General features: G+C 50.8%; 2 protein-coding genes across 5 annotated transcripts in view; one reads left to right on the top strand and one right to left on the bottom strand.

Moving 5' to 3' along the window:
• The first annotated feature begins 2,677 nt into the window (after positions 1-2,677).
• On the top strand, positions 2,678-12,398 carry Cd74 (CD74 molecule). Of its 2 annotated transcripts, XM_005324159.5 has the most exons (9): positions 2,678-2,948; positions 8,061-8,233; positions 8,366-8,445; positions 8,944-9,006; positions 9,655-9,750; positions 10,050-10,137; positions 10,912-11,103; positions 11,516-11,578; positions 11,852-12,398. In XM_005324159.5, exons 1-9 carry the CDS (start codon positions 2,872-2,874, stop codon positions 11,860-11,862), a joined length of 843 nt encoding a protein of 280 aa, XP_005324216.2. In that variant the 5' UTR covers positions 2,678-2,871; the 3' UTR covers positions 11,863-12,398. The 2 variants fall into 2 exon arrangements, with proteins under 2 accessions (XP_005324216.2, XP_013213635.2); XM_013358181.4 differs by lacking the exon at positions 10,912-11,103 and having other exon boundaries at positions 2,682-2,948.
• A 1,699-nt stretch (positions 12,399-14,097) lies between these two features.
• The window catches only part of Tcof1 (treacle ribosome biogenesis factor 1), a 35,988-nt gene continuing 23,112 nt past the window's right edge, over positions 14,098-26,973 (bottom strand). For 2 of the 3 annotated variants that reach the window (XM_021725675.3, XM_021725676.3), the window contains 10 exons: positions 24,529-24,715; positions 22,865-22,983; positions 21,149-21,259; positions 20,659-20,902; positions 20,085-20,170; positions 19,217-19,388; positions 16,873-17,406; positions 15,527-15,624; positions 14,833-14,877; positions 14,098-14,563 (listed from right to left, as the gene is read on the bottom strand). In XM_021725675.3, coding sequence (XP_021581350.2) covers positions 14,851-14,877; positions 15,527-15,624; positions 16,873-17,406; positions 19,217-19,388; positions 20,085-20,170; positions 20,659-20,902; positions 21,149-21,259; positions 22,865-22,983; positions 24,529-24,715 — 1,578 coding nt within the window. In that variant the 3' untranslated portion in view covers positions 14,098-14,563; positions 14,833-14,850. The remainder of the gene's footprint in view (positions 14,564-14,832; positions 14,878-15,526; positions 15,625-16,872; positions 17,407-19,216; positions 19,389-20,084; positions 20,171-20,658; positions 20,903-21,148; positions 21,260-22,864; positions 22,984-24,528; positions 24,716-26,973) is intronic. The other variant, XM_005324160.5, reaches the window with a different exon arrangement.

Genomic DNA, 26,973 nt, shown 5'->3' with positions numbered 1-26,973 from the left:
CAACTGTTTAGATCTGCCTTTTTTTGGTGTGGTATTGTGTATCGAAACCAGGAGTGATTTACTACTGAGCTACATCCCTGGTCCTCTGGTCACTTTCTTTCTTTCTTCTTCTTCTTTTTTAATTTTTTTTTTAAAATTTTTGAGACAGGTTCTCACTGAGTTGTCAAAGCTGGCTGGCCTTAGCTTGCAAAGCTCTTGCCTCAGCCTCCCAAGTAGCTGGGATTATAGGTGCCTGAGCCATGGTGCTCCACCATGGCTCAGGCACCTATAATTTATTTTTAATCTTTTTTTTTTTTTGGTACTGGGAATTAAACACAGGGAAATTCGAACACTGAGCCATATCCAGGCCTATTTTGTATTTTATTGAGAGATAGGATCTCACTGAGTTGCTTAGCGCCTCGCTTTAAAAAAATAAATAAATAAATATATATATATATATATATATATATATATATATATATATATATATTAGTTGTAGTTGAAAACAATACTTTTGTTTTATTTATTTATGTTATGCGGTGCTGAGGATCGAACCCAGCACCTCGCACATGCTAGGCAAGTGCTCTACCACTGAGCTGCAACCCCAGCCCTAACACCTCGTTTTTGCTGAGGCTGACTTTGAACTTTCAATCCTATCTCAGCCTCTTGAACTACTGGGATTACAGGTGTGTGCCCCACACCCAGCTGTATTTTTCTTTCTTTCCTTTAATTTATTTATTTTCATGTGGTTCTGAGGATCGAACCCAGTGCTTTACCTGTGCTAGGTGAGCACTCTACCACTGAGCCACAACCCCAGCCCCAGCCTGTATCTTTCGTCTTGAAGAGCTCTTTTTCTTGTTCTTCTGTAGTACTTATGCCTTATCACATCCTGTTCTTTGTTTTAGATGGATCTTGCTATATTGCCCAAGCTGGTCTTGAAATGCTAGGGTTAAGTGATCCTCTTGTTTTTTTTTTTTTTTAATATTTATTTATTTATTTATTTTAGTTTTTGGTGGACACAACATCTTTGTTGGTATGTGGTGCTGAGGACTGAACCCGGGCTGCACACATGCCAGGCGAGCGCGCTACCGCTTGAGCCACATCCCCAGCCCTTGCTTTTTTTTTTTTTTTTCCCCAGTACTAGGGATCAAGGCCGGGGCCTCACACACACCAGGCAAGCTCTCTATCACTGAGCCACAACCCCAGCCCTTAATCCATGATTTTCTAAACATTAAGTGGAAGCTGTGGCCCATGAGCAGACTTATTCGATAATGGCTTCCTATAGGGCTACCTGGCTGCATTGTTTCATCAGGGAATCCCCAATGTCAGAATCTCAAGTACATCCTCCTGGCATGGTCAGGCCCCCCAGAGAAGGTTCCTTCTTTTCATAGAGGGCGAAAGCCTGGCTTCTAGCATTCTGGCCAGGAGAGAAGACTGGCCAGCTTCAGTGCAGGGTCATGCTCTTTCTGAGTCTGGAGAGTAAGTTTCCAGTCTGTTCTCTGGAAGGAGGGAAACTCAGGGAAACTTTATTTACCAGTTTATTATAAAATACACAATTTATTAAAAAGGAACAGCCAAAGAGGTACATGGGGGTAAGGTATGAAAGTGTCCCTGGCACAGGAGCTTCTGCTGTGGAGTTGAGGTACACCATCTTATTGGTACGTGGACAAAGAAGCTTTCTAAGCCCTATTGGTTAAAGTTTTTATGGAAGTTCCATTAGATACACACGATTGATTCAATCATTGGTCATTGGTGTTTGGACTCAATCTCTAGCCTCTCTCCTTTCCATGGAGATCTGGAAGCCCCAGCCCCCTCATCGCTGGTTTGTTCATCTGGCAGCCATTGCCCATCCTGGAACTACTGGGAAGGGGAGCTTTTAGCCACAAGACGTCTCATTAGCCAACAAAAAGACTTACCACTCTAGAGGGTCCAAGGCTCTTAGGTGTTCTTCTGTCAGGAAGCTGGAGGGAGACCAAGTCTGCATGAGCCACAGGTAGGAGGCGGTAAGGCCCTGCGGGCTCTGTTGACTCTCCCTAGGCCACTTCCCAGCCCTCGCATCCTTTTCCTCTCCCTCCAGAGGCTCCATTCTCCTGCATTTGAACCCCACAATTTGAGCATCAGGAAGCAGAAGGGGAGAGTGGTCAAGAGTGTGGGTTCCATCACTTTCCAGACTTAAACCACAGGCAAACACCTGGCCTCTGCAAGTCTTGGGGTCCTCACCTGAAAAGTCTCGGGGTCTCAATAGAGGAATGATTAGCACAGTGCCTGGCACAGAGGCTTCATAAGTGGTGGCAAGCATTTGTTGCCAGGGCCTTAACAACACCGACTCTCAGGTGGAGCAGAGGGGACACCAAGTCCAACCTTCCTTCCCCATTTTGAAAGGACAAAACTGAGGCCAGAGAGAATTTGTTTAAGCTCATCGAAGATACACAGCCCCTTCCTGCACCCACTTATGCATGAAGGAGAGGGGAGTCAGATATAGTCATTTTCTGCTTCAAAGTGATTTCCTGTCTAGGCAGTGAACACATTTGTCTGTTTCTGGAAACATCCTAAGAGCCTTATGAATCCAAAAGTCTGCCCAGAAACAAGTGATGAGGGCCCTGGGCAGCCAATGGGATTGCGCTGGCCTTTCTACCTGCCTGGGGACTCCCCCTCCTCATCCTGGCCCTCAAAAGGCAGCTTGGCCTGAGTGGGGTATTTCCAGCTTTGTGGCTTTCACTTCCACATCTACCAGGTGGGAGGAGTGAACTCCTCTGGACGAATCAGATTCCTCTCAGCACTAACTTCAAGAGGTGAGCCAGGGACTCAGGGTCCCAGATACTCAGCAGCAGCAGCAGCAGCAAGCAGCAGCAGCAGCAGCAAGAGCTGAGCAAAAGACCAGAGGCCAGAGCCATGGAAGACCAGCGCGACCTCATCTCTAACCACGAGCAGCTGCCCATACTGGGCCAGCGCCCCAGAGAGCAGGAGAGGTATGTGTAAGGATCAGAGGAGACCACGCAAACCCTGGGCCACACAGATATGTGCAGGTGCCCAGAAGGAGCACGCACCAAGAGTTGCAGGGAGGCGTCATGGACGCAATGACTTGAACACTTTCTGAGTGCTTTTGAGCAAGTCTTTGGCCAGTTCTGGGCTTTGATTTCCCCTTCTGTAAAGTGAAGGGTTTTGTTTGTTGGTTTGTTAGTTTTTTGGTACTGGGGATTGAACTCAAGAGCACTCAACCACTGAGCCACATCCCCAGCCTTATTTTGTATTTTATTTAGAGACAGGTCTCACGGAGTTGCTTAGTGCCTCACTTTTGCTGAGGTTGGCTTTGAACTCTGATCCTCCTGCCTCAGCCTCCTGAGCCACTGGAATTACAGGTGTGCGTCATCATGCCTGGCTGAGGGGTTCTTTTAGAGCAGGGTTTGTTACTGTCATTGCGTGATGCACAAAATCAGAAGACCGCCTAGGTTCTTTCTCTAGAGTTCCATACGATATCGGGGGCTTCACAGACCTGCCTTAAGCTGGGCCATGAATCCTGGGTTAGAAAACTTGGACCAGATTTTGAAAATGTTCTGGATCCCAGTAGAGAAACAGAGTTGCTAAAAGAGGATGGTAGAAGCAGCTCCTGGTTGAGGAGTTTCCTGGTTACCATCAGTGGGCAAAGGGGTCTGTATCAAGGGAATGAGACTTGCAGGTGTCTGTAGGGGACCCAGAGATGTCTGCTGTTGCAGCAGTGATTCCAAGTGGAGGGAGGAGTGCCAGATAGGTTTCTGAGGGTCCCCAGGTTTGACGTGCGTCATATTCCGTCTGTGCCTTCTCCCTTATAGCAAGAGCCAGCACAACCATTCCAGGTCCCTCTCCTGGACCAGAAATGGCCTCCCCCATGTACCTTCCCTCACCCTCTCCCCCCAAAAAACAAAAGGGGTTAGAATGTAGCATCCTAATGCTCCTGCTTCTCCCATCCCCCAAAATGTAATTTGCTCACTATGGGGACTTACTTACAGCTACATTGACGTCAGCTGTTGCTGGCAGAAAGGGTCTTGGGAGAAACACTAGAGAGTTGTCATGAGGAACTGTGTTCTGAGGAAAAGGTAACCAGATACAGACCATTAGAGCAGCAGCCTGTGAAAATCCCAGGGTGTCCCACGGCAAGGAGTTCCCCCCTTCACTGAGGGCTGAATTTTGGTCAGAGTTCTCCTATTGTTATGTGTGACCTCAGGTAAATCACTGCTTCCCTCTGGCTCTCAATAATAATAGACAATAGCCATGATACCAGTTCCCCTCTGCTTATTTCTCACAGTTGGAGTTCCCTATGAGTCGGGTATATTTCTTTTTTTTTTCTTTTCATGGTGCTGGGGATTGAACCCAGGGCCTTGTGCATGTGAGGCAAGCACTCTGAGCTATATCCCTAGCCCTCTGGAATATTTCTTTCCCCCGATTTTCACAAAAGAAAATTGTGTCTCTTATTGGTAAGTCACGTAGCCAAGTTCTCACAGCAGCTGAGTGTAAAAGACAGAATTTAAACTAGGACAAGTCTGATTTCAGTTTTTTAAAAAATTTTTTTAGTTGTAGATGGACACAATGCCTTTGTTTTATTTATTTTGGTGTTGTTCTGAGGATTGAACCCAGTGCCTCATACATGCTAGGCTAAGCTACAACCCCACTCAGCTACATCCCCAGCCCCTGATTTCAGTTTGAGCCCATTCTTCTTTCTGGCCCCTTCTACAAGCAGGATTTGCGAGGAGAGGGAGGTGGGCCTCTGAACTCAGGCTCATCGAATCCTTGTCTGGTTTTCACTTTAGTTCAGTTACTGCTTCTGAAGCTGGCCATTCCAGTCAGGACCCTGATTCCTACCCTTGTGTGAACACTTCTGCCTGGCAACATCCGCAACACGATTCCTGCTAGTTCTGGTTGGCTCCTGATGTCAGCTAATTACTTTTTTTTTATTTTTATTCTTCAAGGAGGCAGTGCAAAGGAGGAAGTAAAAAGAGGGGGTGACAAGAGTTGGCCCTATACCAGAACCAGGGGACAGGCCTTCAAGAGGTATAAGGAGGAAGGAAGTCAAATACTAAAGTTAACTATTAACTCCCTTGAGATTAGTGTATTTATTTATAGAGAGCTAACAATGTGCTAGGCAAAGAGCAAGAGTTTTACCCTCATCACTATTATGTATGTGTTGCTGGGAATTGAACCCAGAGTCTCACAGATGTCAGGCAAACACTACCACTGAGCCACACCCCAGCCCTAATCTCATCACCTTATTTAACATAACATTTTTGTCAGGGGTACTGGGGATTGAGCCCAAGGGCTCTTTACCACAGAGCTATATCCTCAGTCCTTTTCTTTTTTTTTTTTTTTTTCATGTTGAGACAGGGTCTCACTAAGTTGCTAAGGCTGGCTTTGAACTTGTGATCCTCCTGCTTCCGCCTACTGAATCACTGAGATTAACACATGCATCTGGCTTGACACAACACTTTGAGGCAATGCTCTTATTTAATTTTACTCATGCAGAGGGGTAAAGTGACCTGCCCACGACCAGAGCTGTGAGTGACAGAGCTGGGATTCCAATTCAATTACATGGTCTTATATTCAATATGAATCTCAATTCTTAGGTCTTCTGAGAAGCTGAGATCCAGAAAGGAGAAGGGATAGGACTTCCTCAAACTCATATGGTGGGAGGTAGAGTTGGGATTAGAATAGGGTGTGGGATTGAAAAGGGGTTCGGGGTGCTGGGCAAGGTGGCACATGCCTGTAATTCCCAGCAGCTCAGGAGGCTGAGGCAGGAGGATCTCAATTTCAAAACTAGCCTCAGTAAATTAGCAAAACCCTAAGCAACTCAGTGAGATCCTGTCTCAAAAAAAAAAAAAAATGGGCTGGGGATGTGGCTCAGTGGTTAAGTGCCCCTGGGGTTCAATCCCCAGTACAAAAAAGGGGGGTGGGTTTTGGGTGCTCTGGGTAGTGATAAGAAGATAATGAGGGGCTGGGGCTGGGGCTGGGGCTGGGGCTGAGTGTCAGAGCTCTTGTCTAGCATGGGTGAGGCACTGGGTTTGATCCTTAGCATATATAGATCTGTATACAAAAATAAGCAAATAAAATAAAAGCATGCTGTCCACCTACAACTACAAAAACAAACAAACAAACAAACAAAATAAAATAAAAGAAGAAGAAGAAGGTAATGAGCCAGGCATGGTGGCTCATGCCTGTAATCTAGCTACTTGGACAGCTACGGCAGAAGGATTTCAAGTTCGAGATCAGCCTCAGCAATTTAGTGAGACACCATCTCAAAATAAAAATGAAAAGGGCTTGGGATGTGATTCAGTGGTAGAGTGCCCCTGAATTCAATCCCAAGTACTGCTAAATAAATAAGTAAATGAATAAATAAAAAATAAAGTTAAAAAAAAGAATAAATAATGCAGCTGGAGCTAGGACCCAGGCAAGAGTGAAGACAGGGAACTTTTCACTGTCTTTGGAGCCCAGTCCAGACCTTCCTTGGGAAGGTCACTAAGTGGATTTTGTTTCCCCCTCCTATTTGTTTTCTTCCTTTCCCCCCCACAGAGTTTTTGCTTTTTCCTTCTAGAATAACTCTTCCCTTGGGCTGACTCTTGGCTTAGAAAGCAGAGAGCTGGCAAACAGAGAGCCAATGAGAAGGAGCTATGCCTGTGATGTCATGAGTTACTAGGCAGAAGGGTCTCCTGGCTGGCGTTTCCTAAACCATCCTTGCCAGGGGTTGGAGTGAGCTGGGTGCAGACTCATGCTGACATTTCCAGTGGGCTGTCTTCGTCTATTTTGCTGCTATAACAGAATATCATGGATTGAATAATTCATTAAAAAAAAAAAAAAGAAAAACAGATTTATTTCCCACAATTCTGGAGGCTGGAAGTCCAAGATCAAGGTGCTGCAATCTGGTGACATCCTTGTTGCATCTTCACATAGCAGTAGGCGGAAGGGCAAGAGAACACAAGTCTCTCTGTCAAGTCCTCTTACAAGAGTCCCAATCCCATTCACCTGCCAACACCAGCACACTTGCAAACCTGAATTCAGATGGCACCCATCAAACCACAGCAGAGTCCGGGTAGTCGCTCTCCACCCCAGGGGTGGGTGCAGCTCTGAGAATAGGCCAGGAACTCTCAGGGTCTTGGAAACAGGATCCTTATATCCCCCATGCACTTACACCCCAAAACTGCATCCAAGACCCACAACTGCAAGGGCTCCCTGAGGTATGAGGGTCTGGCCATACCTCATTGTGCAATGGCCAGTCCAGAGGGTGTGAGAAATTCACCCAGGTCACACAGGCTCAGGCACCCACTCTGTCACCCCTCTCCCCAGCTAGGTATTACCATGAGATACTTATGGTCACAGACAGATCTTGTTTCAAAAAAGAAAACCAAATCCTGGAATTGCTGCTGAGGTGAGGAGTACCCATGTGACAGATGAGGGCTTTGAGATCCAGAGACTGGTGGGGATGTGCCAAAGGGGGCAGAGGATGTATCCCTGGAGTGGGTGATGCCTGGCCATGCTCTAGTGTGACACTGATCAGTGCTCCCCGTACCCTAAATGTCAAGGCCACACTTCTGCTTTCCATGTGGGCCACATTCTCTGCGGTCCCAGTCCCATTTCCTTCCATTTTCTCCTTAAATATGACTTCACTGGGGAAGCATACCTTCTTCCCCTTACATGGTAAATGCACACATCTTTTTCTTTTTTTTTTGGTCAGTTACAAAATAATAAAGCAAAATCCTTTCCTCTTGAGGACAGCCCTGTTTTGTTTGTCCCATGGCAGAGAGAACATGGGGAGACCCTCTGCTCCAACCTGTCACTGCACACGTGGGACACCACAACCCAGAAAGGACAAAAAACTTGTCTCTTGGCTCTTTTCCACTTGACCAAGGCCAGGGTCAACTCCTGCTTGGGAGGCCCCTAGGGGAACCATGGTTGGAAGGAGGCTGTGGATGTCTCCAAGCTGCATCTCCGTAGCCAGCGTATAATGTGGATGGGTGGGTGGCTTAGGGGCCGATGGGTGTTGTCGGTCCCCTCCCACCCCGCCACTGGGGCAGCTCTCTGGAGTCTCCTCTAACCCATCCCCTTGTCCCTCCCCACAGCAAATGCAGCCGTGGAACCCTGTACACAGGCTTCTCCGTCCTGGTGGCTTTGCTCCTGGCCGGCCAGGCCACCACTGCCTACTTCCTGTACCAGCAGCAGGGCCGGCTGGACAAGCTGACGGTCACCTCACAGAACCTACAGCTGGAGAACCTGCGCATGAAGCTTCCCAAGCGTGCGTGCCCCTCCTCCATCCTGCCCTCCCACCTCCCCCTATTCCTGCACCTGGCTGGACCCACTGTCCTTCCCTGAGTGCCCTCCTCTCTGGGCACTGGGCCCACACTCACGCTGCCTGCTTTCCCCACAGCTCCCAAGCCTGTGAGCCAGCTGCGGATGGCCACCCCCCTGCTCATGCAGGCACTGCCCATGGAAGGCCTGCACCAGAGGGTAAGGACAGCCCATGGTGGTGGGAGGGAAATGTGATCTAGGGACAGGTGCCAAGGAGAGGGACAGGGAGAAGGGACCAGAAAAGGCCCAGTGGGGAGTGTCCTGACTGAGAGCAGGAGGCCGCCTCAGGAAGGGGCTCCCCATGGAGGTGGGGCAAGAGTCTTGGGGCCATGCGGGGAGGAGGCCCGCCCCGTATGTTACACAGGCCTGGCGGCCCCTCCCCTTCTCTTAATATTATGTATGATTAAAGGTTTCTGTTCACAAAACTGCTCTTGGTAAGGCCTTGCGCAGGGAAGCTTATGCCAGCTGTGACCAATGAAGACCCTGAGGCTGGAGTCTCAAGTGGCACAACAACTTTCCTGTTTGGAAGTGGCCGGGACAGGCCTACTCAGTGCCTGGAATTTGACTCTTCCCCAGACCCTGGCTGCTGGCTCCTGCTGCAGGTCCCCACTTTTAGGGCCACAGCGATGAGTGACCCTCTCTTTCCTCCTTCCACAGCCCAAGCAGAATGCCACCAAGTACGGCAACATGACGCAGGACCACGTGATGCACCTGCTTCTGGTGAGTGCGAGGGGCCTGGCAGCCCATGCCCACAGGAGGTCGCGCCCACACCTCACTGTAAACTCCCATGCTCACTGAAGGAACCCAAGGGGGCCCTTAAATGACGTGTAGTTCATCCTGCCCTCATCTGTGAGATGCAGAAAAGGGCCAAAAGCTCTGAAGTGACTTGCTCCAGCTATTTTTTCCTTTCATTTTTTTTTTTTCAAAATTCCTACCTTCTGTGCAAGACTCAGAGGCCAAAGTAGGAGCTCCCAAGCTCCCAAGGCCAAAGGGATCGTAGGCAAGTGGGTGATCCCAGGCAAGTGACAAGGTTACAAAGCAAGTATAGGTGGCTTTCAAGTAACAGGCAGAGGACCAAACTAAGCTGGGGATGGTCAGTTTTCCTGGAAGAAGGTAAGACCTCGAACACAAGTAGGTGTCTATAGGGACGAGACTAGGGGTAGGTATTGGTAGAGCTGGTCTAGAACCTGAAGCCTGACTCCTAGCCCTGGGCCCTTGTAGTGACAAGGTGAACAGCCCTTATTTCTTCCAGGCTTAGTGCAGCTCAGGTCCACATCTCAGAATGGAAGGGGAACATAGGCTGCACATTTTCACCTTGCCTGACAGGGAGCTCTTTTTAACCTTCCTTCTTGCCTTGCCACTCTGCAGAAATCCAATCCCCTGAAGGTGTACCCACAGCTGAAGGGGAGCTTCCCAGAGAACCTGAAACACCTCAAGAGCACCATGGACAACCTGGACTGGAAGGTCAGTAGTTTCCCTGCACTGGAGCCCTTTTTTCTGGTGTCTCTGGTAGAGCTGGAAAGAGGTGGGGTGGGGAGGGCTGGGCTAGGGGAGCCATTCTCTGGAAGCTGCTCTGGGTCCATGAACACTCACAAAGCCCAGAACGCTGGAGAATGCGTAGAGTTGAGGAATCCACTGGTCTTTAACTGGACCCTGGTATCAGGGCCCTGTATGATCCTCCATGTTTCTGTTCCCAGGTAGGGTAGCAGCTTGGTGATGTCTACTGAATGTGACCTCTGACCTCTAACCTCTACCCACATTAGGTCTTCGAGAACTGGCTGCACCAGTGGCTTCTGTTTGAAATGAGCAAGAACTCCCTGGAGGAGAAGCCCACTGAGGCCCCAACAAGAGGTACAGGGAATAGGAACTTTGGGGTACCAGGGATCTGGGGCTCCCTCAGGGCTCTCTGGAAAGAGAGGGCCTGTAGCACTTGCCAATTCCATGATCATGTGTCACTCTTCCGCCTCTCACCACCTCTCCTGCCTGTTTCTCTCTGGGCTTGGCTGCCCTGGACCCTCTTGTCTGGTCTGTGCTTTCACACCATTAACTGCTCTTGGGGTCCAAAGGCCTCCTGTCATGACATCACCTCCGTCACAGAAGACAACACTGCCCAAGAGGGCCTGGGGCAAACCCAACATCAAACATACCAGGCAGGAACCCCAGTATTACACCCATTTTTTATTTTTTTTTTTTTGCCTGAAGCCTTTATGAGTGCTACAATCTCATCCTCATGCTGTCTCTTCCTTCTGGGCTTCCATGTCGTTAAGCACCCCCAACAAAGGGTAACCTCACTTGTATTTGGGTACTCCAGTAACTGAAGGCTGATTTTTGCTTTCCTCTTGAAATCACAATCATGGGTCAATTCCAAACTTTACGGCTTTGGCTGTCAGAAGGGGTCATCCAGTTCTGGGGTGAAGGACACACAACCACCCACTTCCTCTTTGATTTTGGACTTGTTGGTCTAGGCCTCGGGCCTCAGTTTTCGCTCCTATGCAGTGAGTGGAGGAGACAGGGACATGAGGGCGCAAGGCATTAGGCCCACGGCAGGGTGTGCAAGTCCGGCTCTGCTGAGACCCCAGCCCAGAGCTTGCTCACTCACTGTCTTCATCACACCTGTCGCTTCAGTATTGACCAAATGCCAGGAAGAGGTCAGCCACATCCCTGCTGTCCACCCGGGCGCATTCCGTCCCAAGTGTGATGAGAACGGTAACTATATGCCGCTCCAGTGCCATGGGAGCATCGGCTACTGCTGGTGCGTCTTCCCCAACGGCACTGAGGTCCCTCACACCAGGAGCCGCGGGCGCCATGACTGCAGTGGTAAGCAGGGGCCACCATGCCAGCAGTGTGAAGGACTAGCAAGGACTAGGAAAGCTGAGGGGCAAGAGGTCCCTCCTGGCACATGGGACCAGGACGTGGGATGGCAGCTCTTGGGGACAGCCACTGTCAGCCACACATCTAGCCCTTGATCCATCCACCCATCTGGGCACTCCTCTCTGTCCCTTTGTCACTTGTCTCCTCTGACATCCACACATCTGACCATGCGCTGTCCTCCTGCATCCAGGAGTCCTATGGACTCCCACTGTGTCGCGCCACTCCTTCCTGGGCTTTCACTCAGCCCCCCCACCCCATTGTGGAGCCTGCTCCACCTCCAGGGAAGGTCTTCAGGCACTTTGCCCAGAGTTGGGGTGGCTGGCATTACAGAGAACAAACCATCTGATGCTCCCAACAGAGCCACTGGAACTGGAGGATGTGTCTTCTGGACTGGGTGTGACCAAGCAGGACCTGGGCCAAGGTGAGAGCCCTGTGCAAGGGGACCTGGTCCCATAGCTCATTCCCAGAGGATCCTGAACTATTCTGACAGCCTGGGATGACTGTTTCCAACTGAGGAACAGGGCTGGGGGTTGCTAGGGGCGGGAGGACAGGAGTCTCTGATGGGCAGGGCTTGTAGCTCAGCAGGGGGCAGCGGAGGGTGGAGAGTCCTTGACTACTCTGAAGCCTCAGGATGCTGGGAAGGGCAGGGACAACAAAGGGGGGACCAGCCTCACTCTGATGCTCCTTTCCATAGTCATCATGTGAAAACAAGAAGCCGTCTCCAGCACCAGCCAGCTCTGGGTGGTCACAGCTTTCCTGCTCCTCCTGCCTCCAGCCTTCCCCAGTCCCCCCAGACTCCATTCTCTCATACCCTACACCTCGTCCCATGAGATTCTGGCGACTGGCTCTCCATCATCCTGGAGCATGACAGATCAAAATAGCACAGATGACACAAGAGGGCCCTGCTGCCCAACTCCTAGCCATCAGCAGGGAAGCAAAACTGGGAGGTGGACCCCAACTATGAGAACCCCCATTTCCAACATCATAGTAGTCATCAACATGGGGCTCAGAGATCTAGGCCCACGGACGGGGAACGGAACACCTCACCCCCAAGCCCTAGGATGAACATATTCGTTGTCCTCTCCCCTTCTGTCCCCTTTTTTAAATCAATCCCCAAAGAACCCAGCCTCACCCACCAACTAGCCCTCCTCACTTATGCCAACCCAACTCTGCTGCTCAGCCAAGCTTGTCATCAGCCTCAGGGCCATGGTTCACATAAGAATAAAAGGTAGTAAGTAGAACATTCTGGCTCCCGGCTTTTTTGTTGGAATCCAATTAATTTACCATAAGGAGGTCAGTGAAGACCTAAATACAGTCATCTAGGTGTGAGAACGCAGCCTAAGGAACCAAAGCACTGAGGCTGGTGATCTAGGGATTACGTCTTTGAACAGAGACACACATGGACATGTGAAGACTCTTCACTTCCAAAACAAGTTCGTTCTTTTTGTGCAGTGCTGGAAACTGAGCCCAGGACTTTGTGCATGCTAGGCGAGCACTCTACTGCTAAGCTACATCCCCAGCCCAAAGAGATTTTTGCATACAGTTTTTTAAGCACAAACTCCTCTTGGTTCAGCTTCCATTTCCCCATGTCCCCAATTTCATTTCTATACTAAGAACAGCACAAGTATGATGACAGATGGCAACCAACACAGGGCCTCAGTGTCAGGAATGGACAGGAAGCGGGGGCTGTGAAGAATGGGGTGCCCAGGCTGAACTAACTGGGCCGAACACTACTCAGCTCCAGCTACTTATTACCAAGAGAAGGCCCAGGACCCCCGTGGCTAGGTTTGTTGACATTTAAGTTGAAGAAGAATCAGACATCAATTAGTAAAATCACTCCATACCCTTAAGATTAAAGATTTCCATGGAGGGCTGGAGTTGTGGATCAGCAGTAGAGGGCTCACCTAGCATGTGCAAGGTGCTGGGTTTGATTCTCAGCACCATATAAAAATAAGTAAATAAAATAAAGGTATTATGTCCAACTACAACTAAAAATAATAATAAAAATTTACAAATCTACTTAAATAAAAAGGGCCGGGAATATGGCTTAGTGTACCACTAAGCACTGTACCAGTGCTTGCCTAGCACATGTGAGGCAAGCTATCTTTTGTCTCACTAAAAAACAAAAGAAAAAGAATTGTGGGCCAATGTGCCGAAGGACAAAGCTTTCCTGAAGTCTGATCTAGACCAACACACTGGATCTAGAGGGGAGACAAGTCACTGGGGTGAGGAGGTGGTCTAAAGCCCCGAGTGCAGGCAAATGCCAACCTGAGTCTCCGAGACCTTCAGCCGCAGGTTTTCTGGGCACTGCCACTGTCTGTCTGCCTCTGGCAGGAGGCTGAGAGCCTCAGCATTCTCCATAACCTCTGGACTTCTGGAGCTCCACCTGCTTGGGGTGGAAGTGGACTTTCTCAGGAGGTCTAGAATGGAGCAGCAGGAGGCGACTTGGCTACCTCCCCCTCCCTCCATCCACACTCACACCACCACTGAGTCCCGCACACACTGCCCCACGCAGCCTTGACTTCATTGTGTCTTGCCTTCATCACCACAAAATCACAGCTACCTTGACTGAGGGCCATCACTCCTAACTGGTGTTCTGGTTACTACTGCGCCGGCCACAGCCGTTCTACCAAGAGCCTATCCCCACTCACATCAGTTCCTGAGGACCCTTCCCATTTCCCCTCTTTGGGTGTTTATGGGAAACCAGCCACAACCACCCTGCAGTTCCACATGAGCTTTGCTGCAGCTGAGTCTTTCCCCATTGACTCAGCCCCGGGCTCAGGCTATTTCTCTGGCAAACTGTCCCACTCACAGAATCCCAGAGATCTACTCCATCAAGAAGGAATCCCAAGTGCTGGCTTGCTCACTGCCAGGTGTCAGACCGTCTTTCCCAAGTAGCCAACTACATAGTCTGTCCCAGGTACACCAGGAATTTGCATCTTTCTTTTAAGTCTTTTATTTTGAGTTCTTAAAAAAAAGAGAAAAAAAAAAAACACAGAAGCCACAACCAGAAGAATAGACAAAAAGAGGACAAAGGCTTGGGATCAGCCAGAGAACAAGTGCATGGATGAGCACACACTTGGCCTCACTGGGTCTGCAGAGAGAAGTGGTGGAAAGTCCATCCCTTGGGCATGTTAGATTTAAAGGGGAAGACAGGTCACTTAAAAAAATATATATACTGTACACATCTATGTGAAGCGCTCTGTGCTGGGATCAGTGGGGCAAGGTCCCAGGAACTGGGCTCCCTCCTCCTCAGACCAGGCTTCCAGCAGGCTCACAGGCTTGGCCAGCATGGGGACCCTGCACTGGCCATCTTCTGCAGAGGGAGAAGTTAAAAATCCAGTCTCAAGCCAGGGTAGGCAGAGGTCAGAGGCCTGGAGATGGTCAACACTCTGTTAAGAACTCCCTGGGGGAAGGAAGCACATCCAGACATAAGATCTCCTGACCTTTCCCTCCATCAAAGAGGATAAAACCTGGCCTTCTTGCTTCAGGAGAGGGGGACTGACTATCCCCCACGTGCTGATGCTGGTTGCTCTATGCTGGACCCTTCCGACACTGCAGCTCCCTCCAGCCCCTGGTGTTGTCACATGGCCCCACCAACTCTTGAGGATTGGAACCTTCCCCAGCCCCACTTCCTTTGGTCCTCCCATGACTGGGAAGGGCCAGAAAGCATACCTGTCTGTGCCTGGCCTCTCACACAGTCTGCTCTGCGGTCTTCTTCTGTAAGGAGAAAAGTGTCAGGGCTCTTATCCCTGAGGTGTATCCCACTGCCACACCTGCCGGGGACTGGCAATTCCCCCAGGACAAATGCCAGGTCTATAGGGATCCCTGGGGATGGGGCAGTGCCTCATGTGCCCTCCAGGAAGGAGCCCAGGGCTTTCCAGACAAATAGAGGCCTACTGGGCACAGTGGGGACCCATCCTGCCTGAGGGGCTGAGGCTCTGGCCATAGCATAGACCCCGCTCAGGCCATCAGCCCTCGAACCCTGCTGCTCCACAAGTAGAGCAGATGGCTATGAGAATTTCCTCAGTAGGGAAAGCCTGCCAGCTGGGTACATGTAGCCCAAGTCCTGTTTCTTCTCACCTGAAAGTCTGTGACAGCCCATGTGGGTCTCCCTGACCTCTGGGGGTATCCCTTTCCTTCATCCCTATCCCCCCTCATTCTCCACCTCATAGATGAGACAGGACCACTTCTGTGGCTTCCAGAGGCTAGGAATAGTCCCTTCTGGCTCTTTCTCACAAGATCCCCCTTTAGAGTCAAGAATGGAGAGGGCAGGGACGTGTCTGGGTGTGCAAAGGGCTAACATTCACCCTGGGAACTGGGTTTGGGTCCCTTTTTCGGTCTGAGACGCTGCAGGAACTCATTTTACCTTTTTCTTCTTTTTCTTCTGAAGCAGTGAGTCAGGGTCTTTGGTTGAGGCCTTTTTTGCTTTCTTCTTTTTTTCCTTTTTGTCCTTGTCTTTTTTACCTGAAGGAAGAAAGGAAGTTTCTTGAACAACAGATTTTAATCCTGAGTGCTGGGCCATGCTGGAGGTATAGGGGCGGGCAGGACTCCAGGGTTCCAGGGCCTGCTCCTCCTGGCTGGTGCTCAGCTCTCCCCACAGCCCAGCAAGCCATCAACACAGCCAGGGTGGGGCCAGGACACCTGTCCTTCAAAACCAGCCTCATGCCTTCTTCATCCATGGACCACTTGGACTAAGACTAATTTTCTTTAAATTAACTCAATTATTATTATCATTATTACTATTTTTTGGGGGGGTGGGCGGGCAGTGCTGGGGATGAAACCCAAGGCCTCACGCATGCTAGGTAAATGCTCTACCACTGAGCTATATCCCTGGCCCTAAATTAACTCATTTAAAAAATTCCCTCACAGGGCTGGGGACGTGATTCTGTAGTAGGATGCTTGCCTAGCATGCATGAAGCCCTGGGTTTCATCCCCAACCACCCCCCGCCACACACACACACACAAAAAAAAAAAAAAAAAAAGAAGGAAAGAAAGAAAAAACAACAAAACCTCCCAGTTATTTTGACAGGAAAGTGGGAACCTAATACAGTACTGAGCACCAAAGGGTCAAGCGTCCTGCTCTGAGGGCCACCCTGCCTTTGCCCTGGAGGCATTAGGCATCTACCCGTCTCCTGTATTCCTCTACCACCACTGGTGCAGCACAAGAGGGTTGCTTGTTTGCTGCGGTGAAACCCCCTGACCCTGAGCATCCTCCTTCTCCGAGCCTCAGTTCTCCATCTGCAAAATGGGAATGAAATACCTCTTGTGCTGGCACAAGGACTGACGAGGACCTATGAGTGCAGACTCTAGCACAGGTCTCAATGAATAGGAAACCGAGTTCTAGAGAGATGATGAGGGCTCAGGTGTTATGGTCCATTTTGCACCCCAGAGCTGGTGGGAGAAACAGGCTCTTCCAAAATCTGACATGGGCCAAAGAGGCACAGGACACCATTCTCTGCCCTTGTCAGGCTGCAGCCTGAGCCTGGATCTTCTAGAAGCCTGAAGCTGAAAATGAATGTGACTGTCAGATACTAAGGGAACATTCTGGGCTTTGGGGAGCTGGCTCGCAGCTCTGGCCCAGGTGCTCTGGAATCTTTTCCGGCTTTGCCCCCAAGACCCTGGAAGATCCATCCAGGGATCTCCTTGTGCATGGGGAAGAGACCAAGAGTTGCCGCCCTCAGCATGGGCCTAGGGAAGCAAGATCTTACTTACTTTTATCAGATTTCTTCTTCTCTTTTTTGCTTTTTGGGTCACTTTGATCTCTACCCTCAACCTTCACCATCCCCAGCTCCCCTTCTGGCTGGTCCCTGGCCCCATGGGAGCCGGAAGGTCCTTTCCCCTTCTTCTCCTTTGTGTTGCCACTTGCTCTGTCTCTCTTTTTCCCTTTGGAAGTCCTGGAGGCCTTTTCTGAAGAAACAACGCTCTCCCCGCCTTCCTCGGACACTAGCTGCTTCTTCTTTTTGCTCTTGGGGGCTCTGGTGGCTGACTGGTCTCCTGACAGCTTCCGTTTCCGGCCTTTCCGGCTACTGTCCTTGGCGGCATCTGTGGCCTTCTTCCTTTCCTGCTCCAGTAGCTCCTTCAGGACCTTCATCACTGAGGCCTGCACCTGGGCCTCACTCAGGGGCCAGGGCGCCCCCTGGAAGTGCTGGGCAATGTTGCTCTGCAGTCCCTGTGTGGAGTCTGTGGAGCTCGGGGCTTCCTTCCTGGGCTTTTCAGAGGTGGTACCTGAGGTGGCTTCCTTTTTACCTGTGGAGAGAGGAGTTGGAGTCACGGATCTGGGGAAGCTGAGGACAAATATCTATGGTGAGCGCTGAGAGGATGCAAGGAAAGACAGCTCCTCCTCTTGCAGGGGTATAGACGGGAAGGCAAGGTCCAGTGGTCACTCTGTCCCATCTCGTCTCCAGAGTCCTTGCGTTCCCCATACCTGGACCTTGCTTTCAACTTAGAGCTCTTTTGTCTTTTCATACAAAACTCAACTCAAATTAGGGTGAGGGATGGACAATGAACCCAGATGTTGATGTGAGGCCCTGAAATCTACCATGAGATAAAAGAGCAAACAGAAGGGAGACGGTATCGTGTAGCCAGGAGTCCAGAGCTGGGTCAGATCTGGTCTCCGAGTCTGACTTGACCACCAACCTCAGTGACTCTAGCCAGGACCCAGCTCCTCTCAAGGGCTATTTCCCTGCTTGTAAAATGAGGAAATGGATGAATAATGAAGTCTCTCTATTATAAGCTATAGATTTAAATAAAAGCAAAGGGCTTGTAGACGCTCAATTCATAATCCATCGACACAGGGGGCCCTTGGCCCTTCTAGGCCAGGATTCTAGGCTGCTGGTGGGGGCACTGGGTGCACAAGTGGTGGCTGACTAAGTAGGTTTACTGCCTGCCAGAGTGACTTCTGGTGCAGCCTTTGTTTAGAATTTTCCACGCCTCTGCTTGCCTTTGATAATTGTGTGCTGACTACACGTGTAAAAAAAACCTTCCACAGCCCCCTCTAAAATGTCTCCTTGTCACACCCGCCTCTCACAAAGAGAACACTGGGGAGGAAAGTGAGCAACGACTCCGCTTCTGACCCAGCATGCGAAACTGCTACTTAAAGCCCAAAGACTGGGCCTTGCCACTGCCTCTGGCCTGGACAGGGCTCTACTCCATTCTGGGCTAAGCAGGCATAAAGCTCTTACCTGCTGTGCTCTGGAAGAGGGCTCAGTGGTTTGGCTCTGGAGGTGACTGCTTTGAGGAGGGATAAAGGCAAACATCCATGTCACACTGGGTTGGGGGCTACTCCCTGCAGCATGCAGTGGGCCTGACTGTGCCCATAATTCCCTCCAGTCTGCCCTCCAAAGTCCATGTGACTATTTTCTGCAGCCATACCTTGACATGCCCTGGAGCACCACCCTCTACAGGGCCTGTTTTAGACATGTTTAGAAACCCAGGGTGGGCTAGAGATGTGGCTCAGTGGTAGAGCGCTTGCCTGGAAAGCATGAGGCCCTGGGTTCAATCACCAGCACCAAAAAAAAAAGAAAAGAAACAAAACCCAGGGTGGTCTGGGGATTGTCAGTGCTTTAGAGTGGCTCTGGGCTGGTCCATTGCCAATTCCTGCAAACAGGCTTCCAGTCTTCTGTCTGAATCATCCTCAGTGCCTATACCCCACATCATAATCCTGTGTTGGGAAGAATAGTCAACGGGGATGGCTGGAAAGAGCAAGGTCTATTTCACAAGTCAAGGAGCTGCTTCCAGACTGGGGACATAGCTCAGTTAATAGAGTGCTTGCCTCACACACATAAGGCCCTGGGTTCCATCCCCAGCACTCCAAAAAAAAAAAAAAAAGAGTGCTGCTTCCTCTAGCTAGACACACCTGGCTCCTGGGCTGCCCATGGAGCCAGATACCTCAGGGTGGGCCCCACTTGCACTATGAGAAGGTTTCACTGGAGACCAAAGCCCCTCATTTGGAGAGCCCTGGTGGCAGACAGGACCATGTTAGTGGCACCGTTGCTGCAGGAGGACAAAAGGAGGCCCACTGCCATGTCCTTCCATGTCCTAATGTCCCTTGACTTACCTGTTTTAAGGGAAACAGTGTCTGCCTGCTGAGACTCCAGTTTGCCGTCTGGGTCATCTTTTTTTGCCAGAGCAGAGGAAACCAAGGGGCTGGAGTCTGGCTTTGGAGTCACCTTTGAAGCCTGGGAATTGGCCAGGGTCAGCCCCGGGGTCACATAACCTGAGAGGAGAGACTGAAGAAGCCCAGTGTGAAAGAGGCTGCAAGCCCACCCACCCCGCCCAGAAGCATGACCTGCTGTGAGGGTACCAGCCAAGGCGCTCAGGCCTACCCTGCTGAGGCAGACTGAGTGGGCACTGAGCCCCGGGGTGCTTCAGTGCACTTTGTGAACTCCTTGATCAATACACATGTTAGACAAGTACATCCAAAAAGGAAATTTCTTATTATGAATGCAAACACAAAAGTCATCAGCACTTGCCATGTACAGAGAGAGGAACCTTGAAGAAACCTGGTTAAGAAATGTTTTTTGTCTGGGAATCACCTAGAATCACAGACCCAGAGGTTAACTGCTTGGGCTCCTAGGGATTGGGGTAGGAGCTTGCCTGGCTCTTTCTTTTTTTGGGGGATTGAACCTAGGGGCGCTTAACCACTGAGCCACATCCCCAGTGCTTTTTTATGTTTTATTTAGAAACAGGGTTTCACAAAGTTGCTAAGGCTGGCTTTGAACTTACGGACCTCCTGCCTCACCTTCTCAAATCACTGGGAAAACAGGTGTGCACCATCATGCCCAGTCGCCTGGTTCCTTTGCAGGCAGGATTTTGCCCAGGGCAAGAGGAGGGGGCCAGATGTCTGACCTGAAGGACACCTGGTTTAACTGGTCTAAGAGTCCAGCCCGACCCTATGAGCAGCCTGCCCTCTTCCTGGCAGTTACCTGGGAAGGGGCCACCACTTCATCCTCGCTGGACCCTTCTGTAGTCTCCTCCACCAAAGTCTCCTTCTTAGAAGGGGTTGGACCTACTAGAAAAGCAAAGGTATCCTGTTTAGGGCCCTGGTGGTCCTTGTCAGTTAGGCAGAGTGAACCCTTCAGAGGCCTGAGATGCCAGGTCTAAGTCCCCCCATCCCTCCACCCAAGGACTCAGGGTTGGGCCCTCCCTGTGGAAGGTCCTGCTACATTATGTTATTCACGGCCTTCATCTCCAGCTCCCAAGGCCCCACTTATATCCCCTGCTTTCCCTTGTGGGGAAGCCTGGTCTTGGGAGTTAGGGGAGTCAATAAGAGGAGTCTGATACCAAGAAGCTACCAGCAGTTCAACAAGAGTCAGGGTTTTGAAATCATTTGGACAGATTTCCTCAGGGGGCTGGATAAATGGGTAAACCGAGGCCCAACATGGGATAACATGGCCAAGGTCTCAGATTAAGCTGGGACACAGAGCTGAGGCCAAAGCCCAGGGTTCTACCAGGCTGCATCCCACCCCTGCGCTGGACCTGCCCTCCTAGCACCCTCACCTAGCCTGGGGATTGACTTGGCTGTCTGAGGTCCCCTAGTGTCCTCGCTCCCTGAAGAGCTGTCGCTGCTGTCCTCGCTGTCGTCTGAGCCCCCAGGGGCTTTGGCTTTGGAGTGGCCCGAGGGTGTGGCTGTGGCCTGCTGGCCTGCAGGAGGCTTGGGTTGTTTGAGCTTGTTGTTCACTCTGTTCTGGACAGGGGAGCTCTGGGGATGAGTCACAGTGAGTGCTCCCACAGCACTGTCAACCTAATTTGGTGAAAGAAAGAGTGGAAGGTCACGCGGAGCAGTATGGTGCCTGCTTAGCACAACAACGGGCTGGGCACTGTATCAGGGCCACACAGGTGGCCTCCTGGATCCTTCCCGCAGCTCTCCAGGGTGAACACTGTAGTTCCTCCTTACACACCAGCCCACGGAGATCCAGGGAGGTAAGTCCTGGGACTCAGGGTTGGGCCCTCCTTGTGGTAGGTCTGGTAACTCTGCTTCCCAGCTCACCTCACTTGAAGACTGGGTCCTGGCAGGAGGCTGGGCTTCATTTGCTTTGTGGGCGAGGACTTTCAGGGCGGCCTGTGTCAGCGGGAGGGAAGCTGAGTTCCGCTTTGCCACCTATGGACAGTGAGGGGCAGCTCTGAGACCAATGGGTAACTGGGATGCCATCTAGGTCATGCCTAGTCAGACCCTGTCTGGCTGGGGTAAGAAGGGACCCAAGTACCAAGAATCATGGGGCTAGAGTTGGGGACGAGCAGCAATTAGAGGGGCAATGTCACCATTTGGGTAGAAAGATGGGTGGCAGGTTTAAGGTTATGAGAAAATCACCTTGTTCTTACAGTAGAGAGAGAGTTCCCAGCAAGAAAGGGAAGTAGCTTGGTCCCACCTGATGCCCACTCTAACTCGCACCCTCTTCAGGATATACCTCTAGCTGGGGGTCCCCCTACTTTCTGCACCCACCAACAGGCAGGGAGCAAGAACTTCAACTTCCCAATCTGCAGGGTGCCCCCAGCTCACCTCCTCAGGGGGGCTTCCCTGCCCATCCTTCCTAAAGCAGATCACTCACTATTCCCTAGTTTATGTTCTGTTTCCTTCATAGCATCAAACAGTTGGTGGGGAACTTGTTTCTATTTGATTTCCTTGTCTAATGGTTGCTTCCCGACTGGCTTGAGAACTCCATGAGGACAGGGGCCCTCCCTGTCTTGTTCCTGCTATCGCCGTGTCTGGCAAGGGCAGATGGTCAGCACCATCTACTGGCTGAGTGGCCAAACAGGTATGGGCTTTGGGGGTGTAGTGATCACGGGCTGGTTACCCACCGAGCCAGCACACACCCTCTCCTTCCAGAGGCCATTCTTGAGGTATAGCTTGTGTGTACCCAGTGGGTGGGTGGCACATCAGCCCCTCCAAGTTGGCACTGCCCCCTAGGTGCATGGCAACTTTCTCTCACCCTCTCAAGAAGAACTGGGTGGGGTGCAGTGAACAGCTCCTTCTCAATGGGATAACAAATCAATAAGGCTGAAAGGATATCTGGGTTTTGGCCCTGCCTAATTCTGATCAAACCACAGCCCAGGTGGGGATGTGTGCTCAGTTTTATCTTCTGAACAGTGGGTCACTGCATTTTTAGATTCAGGCAAGGGTCAAATAACAATGCACTAAAAATGGTGAAGGCTGGGAAGAATGCTAAAGGGATTGTTCTACACATTGTGAAGGGCAACTTTTGTTCATGGCATTTCAAAGGTGGGAGAAAGAAAATAAATCAGAAGCTTCACCATGCTGAAAAAGCTGACGAAGGACTCCAGAGTGAAGTTGGCCCTGTTCAGCTGTGGGTTCCCTGAAAGCATTTCTGATTCTGTTTTCTGTTTGGGGTACTCGTGATTGAACCCAGGGCTGCTTTACCACTGAGATACATCCCCAGCCCCTTTCATTTTTATTTAGAGACAGAGTCTCCCTAAGCTGCTTAGAGGCTTGCTAAGTTGCTGAGGTTGGCCTCAAATTTGTGATCCTCCTGCCTCAGCCTTCTGATTCATTGGGATTACAGTGTGTGCCACCATACCCTATAAAAGCAATTCCTAACAATACAAAAATGACTTGCCAGGGAATCTGGCATCAGGTCTATAGTCTGAAGGCCAGGAAGGCCTCTGGCTATGAGGCCAATGCTATTGGGGGTGGGAGATAGCCACTGCAGTGGAATCCAGCTGCCCTTCCTCCCGGTCCATCAGGTACCTGAGTGGCTGCTGCCTCCTGTTTCTTGCTTTCTGATGTCCGACTGGACTCCTCCCTGCTGTTGGCTCTGGGAGTCGTCCGTGCATGGGCAGTGGGCACAATCACATTGGTCTTAATAGCTGAAATACAGGACAGGAGCATATTAGGATACAGAAACCCCATGGCCTCCTCAGTGGTGGCACAACCCAGTCACCAGCCCATCTGGGGACCCAGTGCTGTGCGTAGGCCTTCCACAGAAAGAGGTTTCACTCCATACTCCAAGCATTCCAGGCAGGGGCCTGTCATCTGACACAGCTCAGGGACATCCAATGGCTGCTATGGCAGTGACCCCCACTTTTTCCTCATGTCCTCTCCTCTCGGCCAGTCAGGCTGCTACAACTGAGCCATGTGCTAGAACACTGGTACCAGAGACTCCTCATGTAAAATGGTCTCTCCTGAGAGTCACCCAGATATTTGCACAGGCTGTTCTAGAGTTCACCGGAGAGCAGCTTGTCAGAGCCCAAGACAAACCCCTGTCTCTTCTGACATGGTGCTGGCAGAGTGGAATGTGGTACTGTCTTGTAACCAGTAGGAACCACACCATAAATATGTACTGACAAACCTTCAATGTCACAACATACCCACTGGAGATGATAAGCACTATGTACAGTATGGTCTACTTTAGAAACACAGGTGTGTCTTAGGCTTCAGTCAAGTCAGCAGCAGAGAAACGTTAGAAGTAATAATATTTGAGATGCAGGCAGTGGGGTTATAGGTGATATTTTTTCTTCTTCCTTTTTTTTTGTGGTACTGAGTTAAACCTAGAGCCTCACATATGCTAGACAAGAGCTCTACCAATGAGCTACATCCCCAGACTTCTAAATTTTGAGACAGGGTTTTACTAAGTTGCCCAAATTGGCCTTGAACTGCAATTCTCCTGCCTCAGTCTCTATAGTGGGGATTATAGGTGGGTACCAGGTGCCTAGCTGGTAGTTTTTCTTTTGTGCTAAATATATTATGGTTTTTTAAAAAATATATTTTTTAGTTGCCAATGGACCTTTATTTTTATTTATATGCGGTGCTAAGAATCGATCTCAGGGCCTCACACATGCTAGGCAAGCACTCTACCACTGAGCCACAACCCCAGCTCATTATATCATTTCTTAATTACCTTTCCAGAATTAGGTATGATTTCCTCATTAAAGTGTTATAATAACAATAAGAGTAATGGGGATGTGGCTCAAGTGGTAGCGTGCTCGCCTGGCATGCGTGCGGCCCGGGTTCGATCCTCAGCACCACATACCAACAAAGATGTTGTGTCCGCCGAGAACTAAAAAATAAATATTAGAAATTCTCTCTCTCTCTCTCTCCCTCTCCTCTCTCACTCTCTTAAAAAAAAAAAAAAAAAAGAGTAACAGCCATTTTTTATTGTTATTGATAAAATCACAGATTCTTTTAAATCAAGGACACCCCAGATCTGGTCCTACCTTCTGTTGATAGTGAGTTAGCCCTTCATCAGAGTGACAATGCAGGGCCTAGACACCTGGTCCCTGACCAATCCCTGGCCATGCAACTCGACCAGAGTTCTGTCCCCTTTCGCCTCAATGGGGTCATTGCCAGCAGCTCCACCCAGCTGAGCCTGGCAGGTGAAGCAGGGCACTCGGCACTGGGTGCGGGGCACTCACCAGGAGTGGAGGACTGTGTGGCGGGGATCAGGTCTTCATCCTCGCTCTCGGAGGAGGAGTGCCGGGCAGTGCCATCTGAGACCCGGGCCTTCCTCAGGGTGTTCGCAGCTTGGGCCTGTGCAGGAGTAGCAGGTGGGCCAGCTGGACTACGATTAGGGTCGACAAAAATCAGAGGGGGTTTAATCACCTTGAAAAACAAAAACAGAACACACCCCCCGGTGATTAAAGGCTTGGCCAGGGAAAGAGGAAGACAGGAACTTTGTAAGGCAAAGGGGTCCAAGAAGCGCAGGCGCAGCTGGGCACAGAGGCCACTCTAGCTGCCTAGGGCACTCCCAGCCCACACCCATCCCAGGGCACCTTCCAAGACCCAGCACAACACTTCACAGTTCACAGGAGCCCACCTGACCCTGACAGTGAACCCCCGAGGACAGCAGTATCAGTTACACTCACAGGTGGGAGGTCTACAAGCTACAAGTCCAGAAAGGGAAGGAGTGCCCACCATCATAGCCTGCTAGAAGCAAAGCCAGGGCCACAGTGTTCAACTGAGCCTTCTTTTCCCTGGCTGACTTTAGAGACCTGGTGAGGGGGAGCCCTAAAGTCTTTTCCACAGTGACCTGGCCATAATGTAAGGTTCCCCAGGAAGGTGCTTAGAGTCTAGCTCTCCCCATTGCAGCAACTCTGACACGTCCTTGAGATGTGGCCCAGGCTACAGCCCCAGCTACACTGACCTAGTTTCAATACATAAAATACATGAGGAAAACAAGGGTGGTTGGGTGGGAAAGAACGACGGGATTAAGATTTAAAGGGATTAATAACCTAATGCAGCGTGTGGCCCTTATTTGGAATCTTATCTGAACACATCAAATATAAAAAATACCATTCATGAGATAATTGGGGAAATGAGAACGCTTGTCTGGATAGGTCAGTTTTTTTAGCTGTGATATACAATCATGGTTGTGCTTAAAAGGAAGAAAAAAGAGACCTCATTCAGACCGGCACACTGAAATCCTAGTGGATGAGATGACAGGCCTGAGACCAGCTTCAAAGTGGCCAGGGTGCTGGGAGGTGAGCGGGGATGTGCTCGGAGCCAGCCTGACCAGTGGGTGTGACTGCAGAGACTGGGCTGGCTGTGGAGTTCTTTACACTGCCTCACCTTTGGGTGGGCTCTCAATGTCCCAATGAGAGAGTGACAGGAAAAGCAGGTAGCAACAGCAGCTCACTGGTATTGTGCAGGCCAGTCTGGCTAGGAACTGCAGCTCCTAGAATATGCCACCCGTACACCAGGGGAATCCAGGTCTGCTTCCTCCTAAAAGCCCCCAACTAAGGAGAGCAGGGAGAGCCATGAGCCAAGGACGGGGACACCTACTTTCCACTTTGGAAATGTCAGCACTAACCTAAGGTCTGTTCCTGCTCTGGCTAGTGGGGCAATTCAGGACAGGAGGGGGAGGTGCCTGAGGCCTGGGTGAGGGGCAGTTAGACCTGGGGCTGGGTTGGGTCTCTGTTTGACACACCACGCTGCCCACCTCGTGGGCCTGACTTGTCATTCTGTATCCCTCAAGGTGCTGTGCTGAGAGAGGTAAAGTAAAAAGTAAGCAGAAAGGTGCCTGCCCGAGGGTGGAAGCTCTGCTGGGCTTAGGCCCTTCCTACCCCTGCCAAACAGCCTCCCCCACGGCTGCTCTGATCTGCCACTTCCAGAGCCTTCCTTCCCACGTGATGAAAAAGAGAAGGATGCAAAGTGGGAGAAGGCTTGCAGTGGAGGGAGGGGGTTCTATATATATGTGAGAAGACAGAAGAACAGATTGTCGGGGACCAAGAGAGGCAACGAACCCACTGAGGCAAACAATAGCGTCTCGGGATGTTAAAAGCAGCGCAGCAGCAGAGCCTCCTCCCAGCTCCACCGGCCCACGCCACCCCGGCCTGGCCCGGCCCGGCCGCTGGGCTGTGGGAGGGAGGTGGTGCAGGGGCCCGGATGCAGAGGGCGGCTGGGCCACAAGGGGCCCACAGCCCGGTACTATTCTAAGCAGGAGAGCAAGAATCAGGTCTGGAGAGTTCAAAGAGGAGGGCTATATCACCAAGGGTGCAGGGGACACCCCTTTCTGTGCCTGCCTTTGCCATGACAACCCTGTGTGGTCAAGCCACAGAAGCCCGGAGACCTAGTTTCTCACCTGTTGAAAGAACAAATAGTAATCCCTGTCGGTCACTCACTGGGATGGGGGCACTGCACATCAGCTCAGGCAGGGGCTCCTGTTCTGGTTAGAGAAGCTCCTTGAGAGTCATTGTCCTGCTCGAGCCCATGGCTGCACCTATAGGTGCAGCATACTAAGGACCAGAAGGAGTCCAGGGGCTCCCTTCCCACTCATGCTCTGGTGCCCGTGGGAAGAAGCCAGAGGCTTCCTGGGCAGCACCTGTGGCCTGTTAAAGTGGAGGTCACAGCTTGTGTCCTCA

The sequence above is a fragment of the Ictidomys tridecemlineatus genome, chromosome 1 (genome assembly GCF_052094955.1).
Source record: "Ictidomys tridecemlineatus isolate mIctTri1 chromosome 1, mIctTri1.hap1, whole genome shotgun sequence".
Taxonomy (NCBI): Eukaryota; Metazoa; Chordata; class Mammalia; order Rodentia; family Sciuridae; genus Ictidomys; species Ictidomys tridecemlineatus.
The sequence above is the reverse complement of the archived record's forward strand: the minus strand, read 5'-3'. Positions and strand labels throughout refer to the sequence as shown.